Below are 18,385 nucleotides of genomic sequence, written 5' to 3' on the forward strand. Positions count from 1 at the left end.
TCTACCTTTGCTAACATACGGGGGAAAAACTTGGGGACGGGCGAAGAAGCTCGGCAACAAATTAAGGATCGCTCAAAGAGGGATGGAACGAAGAATGTTAGGTATAGCCTCAAGAAACAGGAGGAGAATGAAGTGCATCAGGGAACAAACTTTGATAGACGACATTCTAATTGGCATTAGGAGAAAAAAATGGAGATCGGCTGGTTATGTAATGCGTAGGTTAGATAACCGGTGGACCATTAGGATTAGAGAATGGGTACCAAGAGAAGGAAAGCGCAGTTGATGACGGCACAAAATAAGGAGGGGGGGGGGGGGGTATGAAATCAAGAAAACTCGCAGGCGCTAGTTGGAATGGGTTGGCACAGAACAGGTTTAATTGGAGATGGCAGGGACACGCCTTCGTCCCGCAGCGAAAATTACATAGGCTGATGATAATGATAATAATGGCAGGCGTTCTGTTTACAAGTATGTTGTCGCAGGTTAAAATCACTGCGTAGACAATGAACCATGATTAGGGAGGAAAGCAAAGAGGCTCGCTCGCGTAGAAATATAGGAATACGAAGTAAGCCCTGTTATAGGAACGCCAAATCAGGCACTCTAATTCTGCACCACGCGTAGTCGTTAACCCTGATACAGTGCAAATTTGTAGTAAATGTATTATTGCCCATATGAATCGTTATTCGAAGTTCGTTTTACAGGTAGTAGATGACTTTCTCTAGGAATGTATATGCCCATTATATAAAACGGATATAAGCACTCTTGAAGAAGATAATTGAAGTGATTTACATTCCATTAAACAAAATGAAAACAAACTTTTCGAGCATGTACCTACTTCTGAAGAGGGACGTCTACCAGGTGATTGAAATAACAGAATGCCTGGCGTTGATTTCATAGGAAAAAAAAAAAAACTTCGGCCACCCAAGTATATATCCCAATTATGAACGCGAATAGCTGCTGATTGCTCAATAGCACAGTTTCGACATATACATTGCCACCGTATGGTAGAAATACGCCTCTTCTTATGTGTCTTAAAGATGTAATGAATGCTAGATGAGTCGTTGCGCCAACGTGTAACGAATGAAAGCAAGTTTTGAAACACAAGCCACAACCACTTGACCTTGCGGATATGTTCATCAGGCCGCTCCCTTCGAAACTCTCCTATTTACGATGTCAGCCAAGCACCAAGCTGGCCGTTGTACTATGTTGTTTGAAGCGAAGACAGGGCAAAAAGAAAAAAAAATGAATGGAGTTTGTAAAGAGGCGCATAAACTCTGGCGTCGCCTCCTATCCGGTTTTGCAGGCAGTTTCCTCCCCGTTTCTTTCTCTTCCACAATCAAAGAAAAAAAAGAAAACAGACATGGCGCCATTGTATATTAGCTGCGCGAACTCAAAGGCTGCGGTGTACCTCTGAGGACCATTCTCGAAGACACTTCTCTGTCGCTTGCACCTACTGCGTCCTCTCACTAGAAACCCTTCTGCTCCCAGTCACTCTAGAACGCACGGTGAGTGGAGAATATCCATATTCTGCCATTGATGAATGGTTTTTATCAGATTTTCACAATTCGAGGTGACTCTGGCTACCGCCATACCATCACATCACATCTCGACAACTCCAACGAAGGTTTATGTCTGCTAAGTTTCAAGCGCACTTCCAGACTTTCATTGCCCTGTCAATGTTCAGACTCCCCTTGTGTTACGCGGTTAAAGCAGGGGGAGGGGGCGTCAAGCGATATATGCAGACTAGCATACGCGTAACTAAGCTGTTTCAAAAGTAATAAATAAGAAAGAGGAAGCTTTGCTTTACCCTGACAGCTAGAATCAAAGTAAATGCCAAGAAGACAATGGTTTGCTCGATATACAGCAATGCAAGTTTTGCGACGTGTATTAAATTTTGAACAATAAAACCTATTACTGTAGGAATCATATTTCTTAATTCTGCCATAATATATCTTACAAACAGCCTGAATATTTAAAAACATTGCTCAAGTGTGACGTTTGCTGCTCTGTAATTCAGTAATAAATACAGATATCACACTCTTCTAAACGTTCCCAAAAAGAAGACACGAATGAGGGTCAAACTGATGTGATTTTATTTATAACAGATCATATTTCTGCCAATATTTTTTGTGAGTAGGGCTGGTGAAAACTGTCTTATGTATTCTGAAAAGTTGACGTAAGCCTTAAACTTACATAACAAATTGTTCAGTATTTCTACCACAAGCCGTTCACTGAAGTATGATATCTATTTTTACTCCAGAGATACATATTTGCAAACGTCCTGATTGATTTCCTAATGCTAAACAAATTCTGGTGCTTACTGTAGGAAATAATAAGTTGTAAATGTAAAACTAGCTTTGTAATGCTGCTTTATAATATTCTTCCCCAAATGCTTCAACAATTTTTCAAATCAGAAGAGCGATTGCCTTTTGAGAGACTTTCTATGTTTTACATGTACTTGAATAGGAAATTGAAGTTCGCTAAGAGAAAGATTTTCCTTTTTATAGAAACATCAAAGGAAAAATGTTTCTTCATACAGCAATGCAACTACATTTCTAACTTTGCCTCACACCCGAAATTCTGGCATCATTCTCAAATATCTGTAGTCTTCCCTCCAAGAAAGATGATTTTCTTTGCCTAAAATTGGCTATTTAATAGAAAATTTTAATGTACAAAAACACCGCACCACTTGGTACCGTAACCCGTAATATAGATAATAATACAATAATACAGATAATACAATAATACAGATAATAATACTTGTTTATATGTTGGCAGTAAAATCCAACAGAGCAAACGCTCCTAAATATTTCCTTATGACGGGCAACATGCACATACTTTTGCGACTTAATTGGCAGCCTAGAAAATTAGCTACAAAACCTACGGTTAGCGCCAACCTTGGAAGCTATTAGTAAAAATTCAATGATACGGACAAGTGCTTCGTAGTGAAGATACGGCGTGGCATAAAGAAAAGTATGTACGACTATGGTCACTGTTTACTGCAGTATATCACTGTATATTACAACACTTTATCTGAATGTACAGTAGAAAAGATAAACCAACCGTGGTCTTAATTCGGCACACTAATGTTGCTTTACATCTTCCCTTGCAAGAAATGTCCGTGAATGACATTTCTTTTTTCAGTATCGTTCGAACTCCAGAAATTAGCGTCATTGAGGTGTTTTAGCCGATCACAGGGTTACCACACATATTGATAGATGCCAGTATGAATGGTTATAAGGCCGAGCTGTGTTAAGAATACCCGGCTTGCATTCACCCATGTATATTGACGCTAAACGAGAAATGGCATGAACAAAAATTCCCAGCAGTGTGATGATATCATGTTCTTTGTTAGCCTGTACAAAAACCCTCGTCGGTAGTGGACTATATTTACATAAGGTAAGTTGGCGGTGACGCGGTAATGCATCATCACAAGATGTGTCTGTGATGGAATCGAAGGTTTTTACATGGTGGAAATTCGGTACAACACAATCAGAGAGCAAATCAATAATTAAAGTTACTCATCATAGTTAATGCGCGATGTGTTAGACAGTTACTACGTGAAAGTTTCCATCATAATATGCGAGAGATTCGAAATTGAACAGGAAAATCTGTAGCAAGATCTGCATCAAAAATTCAGGGCAACGAAAACTAAACGTAAAAATTATCTTTCTCTCGATGAACCATAACCTTGGCATTCAGCGCTTTGTCACTTTCCCCAAACGTCCAATTAGTAGCAACAACTTGCATCCCAAGTAAGGATTATTATCGCTTTGCAAAAGAGACATCACCTCTGCCCCATTCCAAAGCTTCACCAACAGTCTTACTCCGTCTTAACAGGTTCATTTCTGGAGGCAGGAAGTTGATCGCATTTTGAACGCTAAAGGCTTGGCGGTTCATGACTATCTCTGAAAAAACAAAACAAAAACCAATATGTTTACATTATCATGCTTAAATATTTTCGCGAAAGAATGCGGCTGCGACTTCATGATTTGTCTTCATTGAAATAGGTTGCCTTGTTGCGTAACAACTTGAAGCGCGCACGGTTGTATCAGTCCAGGCATTTCAGACCAAACAAAATAATCGTGCTGTACCGCATCGCCCACGTTCACCGTTCCAAGGGCCGTTTCAAACCGTCTTGTTTTCATGTGTAAAATTGCTGCCGAGGGCGTTATTAAGAAATTGCAGCAATTTAAACTGCTTGGTTGGACAAAGGGGCTGACGAGCATCCCACATGAATTTTCTTCAACATGTATCCAAGACATCCACAAATATTCGGCTGTCTGGGGGTCGCCGAAGGGGTTATCTCAATACTGCCCAGGGTCTTTAGTTTATGAGATGAATCTTTTGTCATTGTTCTCTTTTGTCACTATTTCTAGGTGTTAAAAGAAAACATATTCGACAATAGCTCCTGAGAAGCTTGTGTGACAACATAAAGGTTTTGCGCACTTGATATTTACGACGCTAACAAAGCACGTGGAGTTCATTCACTCGTTCGCTAAACATAAGATAGGATGTTAGGAAAAAATGTGTTGCTACATAAGCGTGAGTTTGTTATTGCAAAGGATTCTATCTGAGGAAACACTTTGTATAAAAAATTTAGCATTCAGTGGCCTCATTATTTTTGAATACTTCAGACTGATGGTGCACCATTATTACAGAGCTACTAAAGTCACCCATTTAGCGAATGGCCAGTTCGGAGCATTTCAAGGTCGCAACGAAGCGTCTGCTGCATAAAAGTTTTACAAGCGCCACGTCGCATAGATTGAACCGAAACGCTAATGGGCTAATGACTCGTAAACCGCACTGCTTTATTTCACTAGATTCAGTTTTTCTTTCTGATATTCCAGCGTTCACGTCCGGCCTATCCTGGTGGCAACTACGGTGGAGAGCGGCTCCATGTCGTGAGGAAGCGCGATCAGACAAACAATTTGCCGATAGTTGTTGCAATATCACAAACGAGATTGTGTTTCGCCACTTTGTTTTCTCGGATCGTGGCGGCGTTCGGTCGGCGGATTCTACTGGCTTTCGGACAAGATCTCTGCTAGCGGACTTCCGGAAGCCAGCTGTAAGGTTCAGAATCGGAGGTCGACTGACGTTTTTGCAGAGTAACGCAAAATGCTGCATGCGCACACATCACGCACGCACGGTGCACGCGTGCTGTGGCTCCGAAGCAGACAGGCCGCGCGCCATTCCGCCGCTGCCTTGTACGAAACTGCGTGCTCGATTCATAACGCGTCACATGTGACGGAACCAATTTGCCACCGTTGGGTTTGCACCATCCCCATGCCACGATAGGTGCAGGTTCCTCATTATGTTGAAGAATTGTACGGATGCAGGCTGCACAATAAATGCGTATTGCTGAGTACATAATTGCACACTCTGCGGAAAGCGAATTACATTGTAAAAATGTGATTGCAACAAAAGTTAACGTGTTTGAAGCGATTGACTACTAAAAAACCAAATGCAGGAAACCATGACCTCGTCAACCGTCGCTTTGTGTGGGCTCCTGATGGCTCTGTCGGCCATCATTGCGTGCAGCGAAGGGCAGATACCCGTGTATGGTGGCTGGCAGAAGCACAACGTCGGCGATGACGCGATCTACGAGGAGTTGGCACACTTTGCTATCTCCAAGCAAGTTGGAAACCGGCAGTTTTACGACACCGTGCTTGGGCTTGTCGACGTCGAGAGCCAGGTATGTATTCTGCACCCTAATGAACTAAGCTACACGATGCAGAACGTAGTTCCACCTGCTTTTAGAAAGACCTAAATGGAGGTATAATTGTTGAACTTGACATAGAGTAAATAACTATGATAGCCGAGTATTGCTGGCGCAGTGCCACAGATAAGTTTATTGGCATGTAGGAAAGCATCAGCAGTTCTCAAGTCTCTACATTTACCTGTTCTACGTGTGTGACACATATTTCTCCATTTTTAGCATCTTGATATTGGTCTTCGTTAAAAAAAAACTATATAACAAACTCAATTACGTGCTAACTAAAACCTCTAAATCCCAGTCGACACAAAAATATTTTGAGCAATGATAACCAGTACACCTTTCTCACACAGTCCTAATATATTACCAAGCAAAAAGTAAAGGTACAGCGATAGCGCTTCCTACCAATGAAATATATCGCGCTGGTAAAGGAAGAACTTAGAAAAGCCTGCACTTGTGGCGCTAAGACAATGAAAAACTTGCAACTATCACCTACAATGGTCTCGAGAAATAGGCATGATAAGTCTTTATTACAGAGGATAATTAGACAGTCGATTGGACACTGCGACTACAATAACTAATACGACACGTCTCGATAACGACAAGCACGTCCTCTATCTTTAGAGTCAGTAAAAGTTGACTACCGGCTTTCCCTTACAAGAGATTTCTTCTTACACAATATCTTTACAACAATAATGCTAAAAATTGGTATAAATATCGTTTGTGGTTTACAAACTTCAATAAACATATTATGCAGCTATTTTGCCCACAACAACCCTTTATGAACACGTAGCCTAAAGATTACCACACAATGAAAGAAAGTGATAAGGGTGGTAAATGGGTGCTGGGCACATTTTTACTATCCTATAAACAAGAGGTCTTGTATCCTAAGGATATACCGCTGGCACTTAAGGTATTCTAACCAAATGGAATCGTAATTGATGATTCTTTGTTACAATGGAGGATCCGACATTATGCAATATTCCTAATAGAATAAAGCAACGTGATGATATAAATGCTGTATTTTTATGAATAATGGTATTTCATAAAAGTAACAATATACCGAATATTTCTGGCGGTAGTAGGTTAAAATATTTCAGGCGGGTTTCCTTTTTTAATAGCCGCTGTAAGGTTTCCTCTGTGTTTTACTACTCGAGGAAGAGCGACTATATACCAACAACAGTAATATGTGCAGGTCGTATGAACGACTTATCCCACTGCATGGAAGAAACAAGATATTAGTCGCCCTGAGGTCGTGTTTCTGAGGCCGCAAAGCAGACACGTTGGTGTGCCATCTCCCTTCGCGCCTCCAATCTGCTCGCCGGAGCAGATAGGCGAGAGTTTGAACTTGCATTTCTGCGAGCCGCCGGAAGTGTGTGCTCCTGACGCACGTCGGAACAAAGCCTATGAGTGATTGAGGCAGTAAAAACTTTATTGAATGGAAACAAAATAAGGCACGATAGTTGGGGCCCCTGTTCCAGGGCGCCACAGGCACGAGCGGGTCGCTGGACTTGGTCCAGAAGAGCCAATTGTCTCTCTCGCCCCTCGTCCACAAGGCATGCCTCCCAAACTTCTGTAATCCATTTAGTGAAGCAGACGCGTTCCTGTGTTTTTTCGGCGGAGCGTTGAAGAAGACGACGAAAAGCCGCGCCGTGAATCCTTGAGTGTCTCCGTTGGTGGCTGAGATACACTCATAGTCCCTTACACAATCTTCAAACTTGCACACCCTGCTCCAAAGTCCTCTTGTGCCCCGAGCAGAATATGCTGCTAGAAAGGTACGGGCTGAATAAAAATTACCTCGCTTTTAGAAAGCCAAAAAAAGCAGCAAGAGCGTCACCAGCGCGGTTGCTATGGCAACGTCGACGTTTGGGGAACCCGTGCCAGTGCTCCTTTGCGAAAAACAGCACGTGACTTCTCCAACAGCTCCGTAGCGGCCGGGGCCTCTCCTCAGCTTTGCTTCCTCCACGTCCAACAGGCATCGTCCTCACGAATTTTAGTAGTGTTCCTGTGGACTTACTACCAACCCTGCTAATATGAAAAGATTTGCAGTGATTGGATTGTGCACGGTGTGCAAGTGAACATGAAGTGCATTTATTATCGCATAGTATAGATAGGCGTAGATATCTGAATCACTCGAACGTGGCAGTCGTGTGGCTAAATGGATTGAATGTCCACCTTTCGGCTGAACTTTTAAGGCGAAAGACTTAAAGGGCAACTTCGGCGATTTCTCGATGTCCACTGATGTAAAGGACTACTGAATAAAATTTTCAAGTCGAGTTAACCTTTGAGGTCAATTTATGTTGGGACACACACATCTACTCCAAATATCAATGGCGAATAGAGCTTAGAACATATTTAAAATCTATTTTAAAGTAGGCGCGCGCAGCCAACCACAAAACGCAACACCTCGCGACATCGACAACAAGAAAGGAAGGTAACAACCTAGATTGTGCTGCGTCGGGGCGGGCCCTGCGGGTAAGTTTCTCGTCTTTCCAATCGTCCTGTTCTTTTATTTTTTTTTCCTGGTCGCGATGCTGAACTTTCTCGCCGCTGAAGGCAGCACAGAAATTGGCTAAAATTTGTTTCTGACATAAACAACTCATAAAGTGACCTAGCAAGTGTGCATGTTATAAAATGTCGTGCGATATAGTAAATCGTTGCCGTGATTTTGACTCCCAAGCAGTCAACGCAGTCGCCGCTGCAATCATCTCTGCAAAACGGCTCGCCTTGCTAACTTGTTTTCTCATCGCTACCAACGGCGTCGGGAAGACAAATTGTATTGTCACTTATGGGCGACATAAATGTGCAGACGGTTATTGTGTTGACGAATATGCTTCATTACCAGCTGCTGACGGTTCGCAAGGGCCATTGGCCTCGGATCCGACGGCTAGTGAGGTAGGCCTATAAACCGTTTCCCAGCGAACGCCAGCTCACTTGGCTTGCTCGGCGTCGAAGTGGTCCGAGTTCGTGCGCGAAGTTTTACGCTTAGAATGGACCCCGCTGAAGAGCAGCCAGATATGCTCGTTTCATTTCGAGCGTGCCTGGTATAATCAAAATCGGCCGAGTTTAGAGCATTCCGATGATCTTCCACCAAGACTACGTACCCCCAAGCCTGATGCTGTGTCGACATTTACCTCGCCTTGTGTCCTGCTGCGGAATGGGCTTCGTTCCCAAAGCGCCCTCGACGAATGGCTCGTACTACTTGTACCGGTGCGTACGCATATTGATAGCTGTCGCTAGTCGCACCTTCAGTCGCCGCTTTGTAGTGGATCCAATCAAATGTGGTTTCTCATGTCTAATTCGGAAGTAGCAGGAAATAGTCGCCGCTGGACGACGAAAACAAGGACGACGATGATGGCCAGGACATCGAAAAGTACGTGCAGGCGTAGCAGACGAATTTGCACGACGAAGCTGTCGCGCCTGGGAGCGTGCTGGCGTGGGCACGTCACAGTTTTGCGCGATAACGTATTCAGCTGTGTTTACGTTCCTTCTTTGACATATCTCGTTGTTCTTCAAACCAAAACTTTACCTGATTGCGACAGACAAGACTCCGAAGACAAGACAAGACCTTTCGTGCTCTGAAGCCAATGCTGTTTCGTGCGGTAATGACTGGGTCATTAGCTACTTATTGCAGCAGAAAGAACAAGATCGTAAAACTTTTGTTTCAGTATTCCTTTGATAAAATTGTTTATATAGGTTCTCTTTTGCATTCTGAGTATTTGTGCCAAAGCATTTGGCGGTAAGTCATTTAGACTTCCTGAATATGCATATTGAAGATTGGTTGCGGTCCGGACACATGACTCTCCACTGTGCACTCTCTGTGTACGATGACAGAGTCTACACTCCACTGTCACAGAAATAGTCGCTTAAATCACCATTGTCTAGTTGGGAAATGCTCTAAAAGCTCCCTGTGTCGTCAGCAGACATCATCAGCTTCGCTTCTTTACTGTTAGCGCCATGTGTTTAGCACGCGTCTGCGTGTTTACATTATGGTAATGTAGGACCTGCCGTCATTCACTCACCGCGGCGTTACAAGAAACAGCTACCTGTTTCAGTTTCGGTATCTCGTTTATTGGTTACATAAAATTATTGATGAAGTTATAAGCAAAGTGAACCACCCTACAGGTGACGGGACCGTCAATACAAGTTGCAGATGAAAATATCCTAATATGGCTAAGAAAACGCCGGAGTTGCCCATTAAGTCGCTGATTGCGTGGTGACTTTGGCGAAAAACGGTAGGCGCAAGAAGCCGTGGAAAAGCCCACGTGACATTCTGCGAGCAAGGAGCGTGTGGAGAAGGAAAGAGCGGCACGCCTTTACTGAAAAACATGTGACCTTCCTCGGCCGACTGTCGTGTCAAGAGGGCAACGGGCAGCGCGCGCAGAGTGATAAGCAGGTGGAGATGTCACGTGGCGACAGCGGCGGTTATGCCGACAGTAGTCTGGGACGCGAGAGAGGAGGGGACAAAGGACACTTGCCTAGGCGCTCGCGTATTCCGCGGTAGCTCTCAGAAGTACACTACGGGCGAGGATGCCCGCCAAACGAGAAAGGAGGTACGACGTGCGAAGCGGCGGGAGCAAGGCGTTCGACCGCGACTGCTGTTTTCCCATGCAGAGAGCATGCAACGCAATTGTATTCGGCTTGTGTTACTTACTTGTAAAACTTAGTGGCCGCAAACGTGCTGCCTCTTTAGGTAGCTTATTAAGTGCTAGAATGTGTCGTTCAGAAGGTCGACCTAAAAGCGCCACACGTTTACTTCATCCTGCGACTCGTTATGTCATGCAAGAAGCCTGGTCCCCGTTTGTATAAGTTTATGCATTATCAACCGCGGAGAAGACTTTCACATTCACGTGTTACAGAGAGGGCAGCAGGCTGCCGAACTTGTTTGTGTTCAAATCCGCCTTTGCGCATTTCTTACGCATCCTATTTCCAAAAGAAGTATTTGTCTTTTATTCCGCTATGCATCGTATCCAAACAAAAAAAAGGACCGATTAAAGCGCGCTTAGGAAGACGCTTTATTTTCGCTCAGCAATATTTCAACCAAATACCGCTCACATGGGCATAGTTCCAATATACGGAGGACGTCCGGAAAGTAGGATGCCTCATTTATTTTCACACGGAAGGTGTATTGCCCCCGCCAAAAATACATCATGGCGTCATAAGCTATACACCATGCACAATTTTTTAACACTGTCGCCACATTTGGCGTTGCGAGCAATCAGTTTGATGAAACCACTCTGATGAAACTCGGTGCCCTGCAATGCAACGCCTGAGACATGAGCTCTTCACCATACGCGATCAGATGGCGTTTGTGAACGATGGGCACACAAGCCCCACGCACCTCTCCTTACCAGATATCAGCATGCATTTACCTTGGCGACCACGTTGTCCCCACACATCTGTCTGCCATCGTTATTTGCACTCGAATAACCACGGGCACGCCGGTCTGCTGCTGCACCCTCTCTTACGGCGCTCGCTCTGCGCGTGCATCATTCCTTTTCCGCACACGCTGCTTTCCTCGTTGAACGAGCAACGAGCGTGAATACTAAAAAAATAATGAAATTTACTTTCTAAATGTCCCTCTTACTAGCCTATTGGTAAACGCTGAGGAATTTATCAGTCAGACTACCTACTTACCCCCATTTGGGCATAAAATTGTTGTGTGTATCAAACGCCGCTCAAGAGTACTTACTCAGATTGCTTTCCGCTCTATCAGAGAACACTGCTTGCAGTTCTTTCGTAACCAGTAAAATCAATATACTTTTTACGTGTGCTTTCGTAGTTCGGATATGAGCGTCTGCATGCTGGCGGGAACCTTGCGTTTGCGTGCCATGCCTCAATCTACGGAGTCGCCGCAGATTCCTTGTCTGCATCTTCAAAGCGTTAAGCATAAAAGCCCAAGTTGCCTAATCTTATTTTTCATGCTGGCAATTTTTGCCTACTCTGGGTCCTTCAATTGTTTACGCAGCAGTCACACTGCGGCACGCGATCGTGTGCACGAATGTTCAAAAACCAAATGGCATGAAATGCAGTTTTCTGCATGAATCACTGCATTTACTCTTGCATTGCCGTAAAGTTGGCTTTCGAATCCCAAGCTCTGTCACATTATTATATGCGTTCGCTTACAGACAGTGGCTGGTACGAACTACCGCATCAAGTTCAATATAACTGAATCGACCTGCAGAGTTACGGATGCTTACAGCAAGACGACATGTGTACCCAAGTCCCGAGAGGTGAGTGCTTTACCTGCTTGACAAAGGTAACGCCAAATATCCACAGTGGCACTAACGCAATTAAATAAAAAGTTTCGCGAAACAACTTTGCTTGAGTCAACAAAAATAGTGCCTTAGCAGGAATTTTCCATATTAGCGTAGACGAAGAGGCATGCAAGGAAGACAAGAGTAACGCTTTTAAAACAGTGATTATTTGCGTTCCTTGATTTTTTTATTTCCAGGTTGCACACTTTCATTCAGCTATTAGCCAATTTAGGATTGTCAACAGCTCAGTAACCAGTTGAAGAAGGACACACATGTCATAACTGCATTACCCACCAAATTGTTTGCCGACGACTGTGTGATATAAAGAGAATAATTGCTGAAAGGGAAATGGGTACCCCCCCATTCTAAACTGATTTCAACAAAAAAGAACACTGGTGTAAAAATGGAACATGAGTTTAAAAATTAAGAAGCCCATTTGCGCAGGTTTCGCAGAATATTATCCAAATTACCGCACCGATATAAAATCACCGGCACGCTTATCCACATACAGTGTAAATACAAGTACTTAGGAGTCTATTTCACTGATTAATTTACAAGGAATAAACAGAATAACAATCTGATGGCAAATACTGGTAGGGCGCTACATTTTATTCGGGGAAACTCCCAACAGACAAGGTGCGAAGTTAAGGACACTTTTTACTTTTTACATGCCAGGACAGAACTTGATTACGCCTGTGCAATATAAAATCCTTAGCAAGATTACCTCATTCATACACTGGAAAAACTGACGAACCAAGCACTAACGTTTCTCTGTAATAATTATAGCCCGTAGACTAGCGTTTTAGAAATGAAGGCCAGTTTATATTGGGATATGCTACGTGTGCGCGGACAGAAACATAGTCTCAGGCAAATGCAGGCTATAGGTAATTTTAAACTACCATAGTCAAATAAATAGACTAATAAATAAATGACTAATAACTATAATAACTAAACTATATAGAGGAAAATTCAGCCTTTAACTGCAGCAGAAGCACTTATTATCACGCCTTTTTCTCAAAATAAGCGGGACAATCGGAAATTAAGGAAATAAATCGGATAAATGTACCAACGAATTATTCTTTTCGGTGCGTTGATATCGCTCCTCAATAACAACTGTACATTTCTAATTATTTTAACCACTATTTGTTCACATCTTTATCTACATTTTTATGAGCAACATTACAGTGTTTAATATGTATATGAGTAAATCAGCAAAATACATTTAGATATTATTAGTCATGCTCAATTGCCCCCTACATAACGCCTTTATGGAGATGTAGGTATGCTGCTAATAAAAAAAAAAAGAACAATAGCTGAAGTGGGGACCATCATTCAAGAACTACATTTATTAACGCAGCCTTTTCTAAATACTCTCTAAAGTGAAATCTTCACCAGCAGAGCAACAGGAAAAGAATACATTTCTCGCTAATTTACACTGCGCACCGTCATCATTAAGCTTAGCCCGATGTGACACGGAGCACATTTGAATTATTCCTAAAGAGTGCCAATGCAGCCTACTCTTTTAGGCAGTTGTGGTAAGTCAATCACTTGAACAGACAACCTGTTTATTTCCGGTATACCACGGATGATGTGTTCATCATCACAAACACGTCGTTCATTGTCATTTATGAAAGTATCAGAACCCCAGCCCATAACACGACAGGCATTGGGTTTTATGTCTTCTCTATTCTAGATTTACTCCCTAAACCGCTCTATGGCAAACTAAACAACTTTTATACGTTTGTCAAATCGACTTGAAAAAGAGGGTACTAGCGAAACACAAAGGACGCGCACACAAGCAAAAGGCCTTAGACACGGACGGACGCTGGACTTTCAACTGTACTTCTTTGAAATTTCCATTGCCGCACATAACCTCCAATGCATGCGCATCTTCAACTCCTCCCAAGATATGTGCACAGATAACACCTCGAAGATACATTACCATGTGAAATTAGCCGACGCACGCGCAACCTCTACTCCTCCCGAAACCTTTGCATGAATGCCAGTATTTTATTAATCATATTTTATTAATAATAATAATATTTGGGGTTTTACGTGCCAAAACCACTTTCTGATTATGAGGCATGCCGTAGTGGAGGACTCCGGAAATTTTGACCACCTGGGGTTCTTTAACGTGCACCTAAATCTAAGCACACAGGTGTTTTCGCATTTTCGCCCCCATCGAAATGCGGCCGCCGTGGCCGGGATTCGATAGCGCGACCTCGTGCTCAGCAGCCCAATATTAATCATATTTTATCTACTCAATAGGTAAGCACGTTCATTGTTTGTTCAACATAAAGACGTATTACTGACACAAATTTCTTTCTCATCTCTAATGGAAAAAGCTTCTAAGATTTCGCGTTCGTATCTGGTCTTGCCCTTCCCTAAAATGGTCACACGACCGAACAATGGCGCACTTTTCTTGCACTTATTGCAGCCGCGGTAATGAACCACCAAATTGGTTGCCTGGTCCCCGCTTAAGGATAGGTTATGTTCTTGCAAACGCTTGTTAACACGCCTACCTGTCTGGCCTATATAGACTTTACCACAAGGCGACAGAATGCGGTTAACAACCCCAGTGTTGCACTTGATGAAGGATGTCACGTGTTTAACTTTGCAAGCCCCTCTCTACTTCTCCTTGTTTCCAATCCTCCCGCACAAGCTAGCCAATTTGCAAGCACCTAGGCAGATACACTTAGGATGAAGCCGTCTATACGTTTCGAAGTCTTGTTGGCAAATGCAATGCACATCCGCTACACAATTACTTTCTTATTCTGAAGGTCATGTTTCAAGTAAAATAAAGTTTGCCTTGTGTCCTATTGTACGTTTATCTTTTCTTTCCAGACTATCAAGGACGTCTGCACTGCGCATATCAGTGTTTCCTTGAGGAACGAGCGCTCACTGACCTCATTTACCTGCGAGGGCTCTACTGCTACCCCATAAAAACTGACACGCGTTGCCTGTTCTTCATGTATTGCGAGTATACTCAATTTTACGAAAGACTTCATTCAAACTTACCACGTGAGCTTGAAATAAATGTTTCAAAAAATGCTCCTGGTATGCGTGGATTTTTGCACATAGCATTCACCTAATCATGCAACTGCATCTATATTGCTTAGAGCAGCGATATTTTCGGAGGTTTCTGTAATGCCTCCGGGCCTTTAAGGCTTCAATAAATGAAATGAAAAGTGAAATGTAGTATTTTTGTGCTTTGAAATATTTAAGAATCGAGTGCTTGCTGAAGTTGTTGATTTTTCGACCAATTGAATAGTCAACAACAGCACTACATATATCGTAGGCACCCCAGCTTCTCACCTAAGGGACTCAAACTCTTTATACCCTATTCCTACCGAAGATGAGACGGCCTCATCGCTGAGGATTCTTTCTTTCCTAAGCAGCAAAGATGGGCTAGGCGAAAGTGAAACTTTAAAATATAAGCACTGGTTTGCACTTAAAAATTTGGACACCGAAAATCACTGAGGTAAATATCGGCAACTATATATATATATATATATATATATAGGGATAGGGATAGTTCTGCAGCACTAGAGAAGCAGCAAGAAACACCTAATTTTGGAATTTCAGCAGGCGTCCGGCCTTTATCAAGCCAGCGATTTAAATTTTACCCTTGCGAATGATGTCGATCGATATGCAAGGCGATAGGGAAGGAAATCGCATGTCATGATCGCAACACAAGTCGCCTAATATCCGTCACGATTCGGCCTCGCTCATGTCTCTTGTCACTCGGAAATGCGACTCGAAAAGGAGGAAATGAGCGAGCGGTATAACACACGGGAGTGTTTTTGAAGCAGCCATGACGACACCAGTAGCGTGGCAACTTTGCTCCTATAGTGCTGACGCCAATATGGTGATCACATGAATGAATAGACGGCATTCATGACGCCTGTTATGACCTCTTCTGCAAGAATTATTTGTTTCTCAATGAATTTCCAACAGGATTAAAGTGACTGGAACTGGGATTAAAATGTGTGGCATTTGGATGAAAATGGCTGGCGCAAGGATTAAATGAGTTGGCACGCGGATTATTTCGGATGGCGCTGGGATTAAATGTGGTGGCGTCTGGATTAAATTATTGGCACTTGGATTAAAAATGCTGGCGCTCAGATTAAATTGGCTGGCACCTGGATTATTTTCAGTGACCTTTATATTAAACTGAGCGGGAAAGCCTGTAGTGGATAGCATTTGCGTTGGTTGCAATGTGCAGCCAAGTTGCAAGGCGCTGTCAGAAGCTGGCACGTGTATTTGTGCTCCCGTAACCTATCATTTACACAACGTCCAGTTTGCCCAATGTACACTTTTCCGCAATCCAGTGCTACCTCAGTAGTTTACCAAATTCCACTAGATTGCGGCAAAGTGTACATTGGGAAAACTGGACGTCGTCTAAATGATAGGTTGCGGAGCACAAATAGACGTGCCCGCTTCTGACAGCACCTAGCAACTTGGTTGCAGACAGCAAACAATCCAAATGCTCTCCGCTACTTGAAAGAACCACAGTCACTGGCACATCCAAAACAAAAACGGAGCGAGATATATGGGAGACACTTGCGATATCTAAAGAAAAAGAGATTTGAGTAAGCACTCCGTCCCTCGCGCATATCGATGCTGAAGTCGAGTTTGCCAGGGCGAAAGGGCGCAATTGAACGGTGTATGCCTGGCGAAAAGTAAGATCACTTGTCGTCACCTTCTCATATCTTTTTATATCCCCCTCCCCGTGCCATAGCTCCTTGTATATAAGCGCGTTCTTTAACAGTATTAAAGAGTTGGTAGTCTGCGCTACGTGCGTCCGCATCCTGTCCTTCACGTTCCTCAGTGTAACACTAAACGCAATATAATCATGACCATACACGTGTGGTAAAGAGACAACAAAATAACAAAGTTTATCAGCGAGCGTAAAAGGGCTTAACACACTCCATTGGGAGCATTTCAGTTCGTTGGCAGTGCCGCAGTGATTGTGAATCGCCCTGTCGCACGACTTCACAGTCCAGTGCGCCAATACATCGGATGATCTTGTAGGGCCCGAAATAGCATCGCTACAGTTTCTCGCTGAGTCCACGTAGGCGTATTGCAGTCCAGACACTAACACGGTCGCGGGGCTAGTATTCCACATAGCGTCGTCGAAGATTGTAGCTTCCCGCCGTGGTTGCTCAGTGGCTATGGTGTTGGGCTGCTGAGCACGAGGTCGCGGGATCGAATCCCGGCCACGGCGGCCGCATTTCGATGGGGGCGAAATGCGAAAACACCCGTGTGCTTAGATTTAGGTGCACGTTAAAGAACCCCAGGTGGTCAAAATTTCCGGAGTCCTCCACTACGGCGTGCCTCATAATCAGAAAGTGGTTTTGGCACGTAAAACCCCAAATATTATTATTATTAAGATTGTAGCTCCGGCTGTCGGTCTTTGCTGGTTTTGATGCGCAGACGTGCGAGCTGTTGGGATTTTTCGGCGCGATGGAGATAGGCGGTGACGTCGACATTTTCGTCGTCAGTGGCGTACGGAAGGATGACGTCAAGTCATCGTCGGGTTCCTTCCGTGAACCAGTTTGAATTGCGTGATCTGGTGATCTGCGTTGCTTGCACTACCGTGTTGTAAGCAAATATGACAAACGGGGGCACAGCATTGCGTGTCTTTTGTTCGACGTCGACGTACTATCGGCCAAAAAAGTAAACGGACCACGGCACCGCTGGCCGGAGCGGCTGCGGGGCCGCACCGGGGCGCTGCTATCTCGCTCCGCGCGCTGACGGCGAGAGTGCACCGAGTGACGCCAGACTTCGCCCTCTCTCTCTTACGGATCCTTGTCACGCTTGACAAATTTCTAGTGCGCCGTTCGGTTGCTCTGCTGCTGACGATCGCGACGAAGGGGACTGTGCATCGCCGGTAGTTTAGCACATGGCGCTGTCGAGCAGTAGTGGACGGTCGCGGGGCGTCAAACCGCGCCACTGAGAAGGAACGAAGACTCGTTCTTCATGTTGTTTTGCTTATATTCACCATACCTCTCATATGAGTGCATTTCGCTGGCGTCCACCGCTGCTCGATTTTAGACAATACAACGAAAGCAGCCGCAGCGGCGGCTACGGTGACGCGCGCTTGCAGGTGCCAAGCTTTACTGCCGGCGCGGGTTCTCTGTCGATATTACTTTTCCGGCATTGTCTCCAGCAGTGGGTTTATTAACTATAGCAGTGCGCCTCTTCACACTGCTTTAATTCGCTACTACAATACACAGTCCGTTATGAAACTTTCCTTATAAAAGTACCGTCAGAAAGAGATGATTGGAAAGACTAATCGGAAAGACAAGTCGCTCGTGAAAGTTTATTCACGGAAGAAAATAAAAATTGGGGTTCCATGCGTTGAAGAGGTCCTCAATGGGATGAAAATTCGCTGTCGACTGCGATGACTTGG

The 18,385-nt window shown here is 43.9% G+C and overlaps 1 protein-coding gene across 1 annotated transcript; it reads left to right on the top strand.

Moving 5' to 3' along the window:
* Positions 1 to 1,358: 1,358 nt before the first annotated feature.
* LOC142587421 (cystatin-2-like) lies at positions 1,359 to 15,023 on the top strand. The gene is made up of 4 exons (XM_075698431.1): positions 1,359 to 1,502; positions 5,468 to 5,692; positions 11,842 to 11,946; positions 14,815 to 15,023. Exons 2-4 carry the CDS (start codon positions 5,474 to 5,476, stop codon positions 14,911 to 14,913), a joined length of 423 nt encoding a protein of 140 aa, XP_075554546.1. The 5' UTR covers positions 1,359 to 1,502; positions 5,468 to 5,473; the 3' UTR covers positions 14,914 to 15,023.
* The last annotated feature ends 3,362 nt before the right edge of the window (positions 15,024 to 18,385 follow it).

The sequence above is a fragment of the Dermacentor variabilis genome, chromosome 7 (genome assembly GCF_050947875.1).
Source record: "Dermacentor variabilis isolate Ectoservices chromosome 7, ASM5094787v1, whole genome shotgun sequence".
Lineage (NCBI taxonomy): Eukaryota > Metazoa > Arthropoda > Arachnida > Ixodida > Ixodidae > Dermacentor > Dermacentor variabilis.

Excerpts from the sequence above, each read along its gene's own strand:
- LOC142587421 (XM_075698431.1), top strand. The coding sequence starts at position 5,474 with ATGACCTCGTCAACCGTCGCTTTGTGTGGGCTCCTGATGGCTCTGTCG. Across the intron at positions 5,693-11,841 it reads TTGTCGACGTCGAGAGCCAG|ACAGTGGCTGGTACGAACTA; the intron begins GTATGTATTCTG and ends GTTCGCTTACAG. Across the intron at positions 11,947-14,814 it reads GTGTACCCAAGTCCCGAGAG|ACTATCAAGGACGTCTGCAC; the intron begins GTGAGTGCTTTA and ends TTTTCTTTCCAG.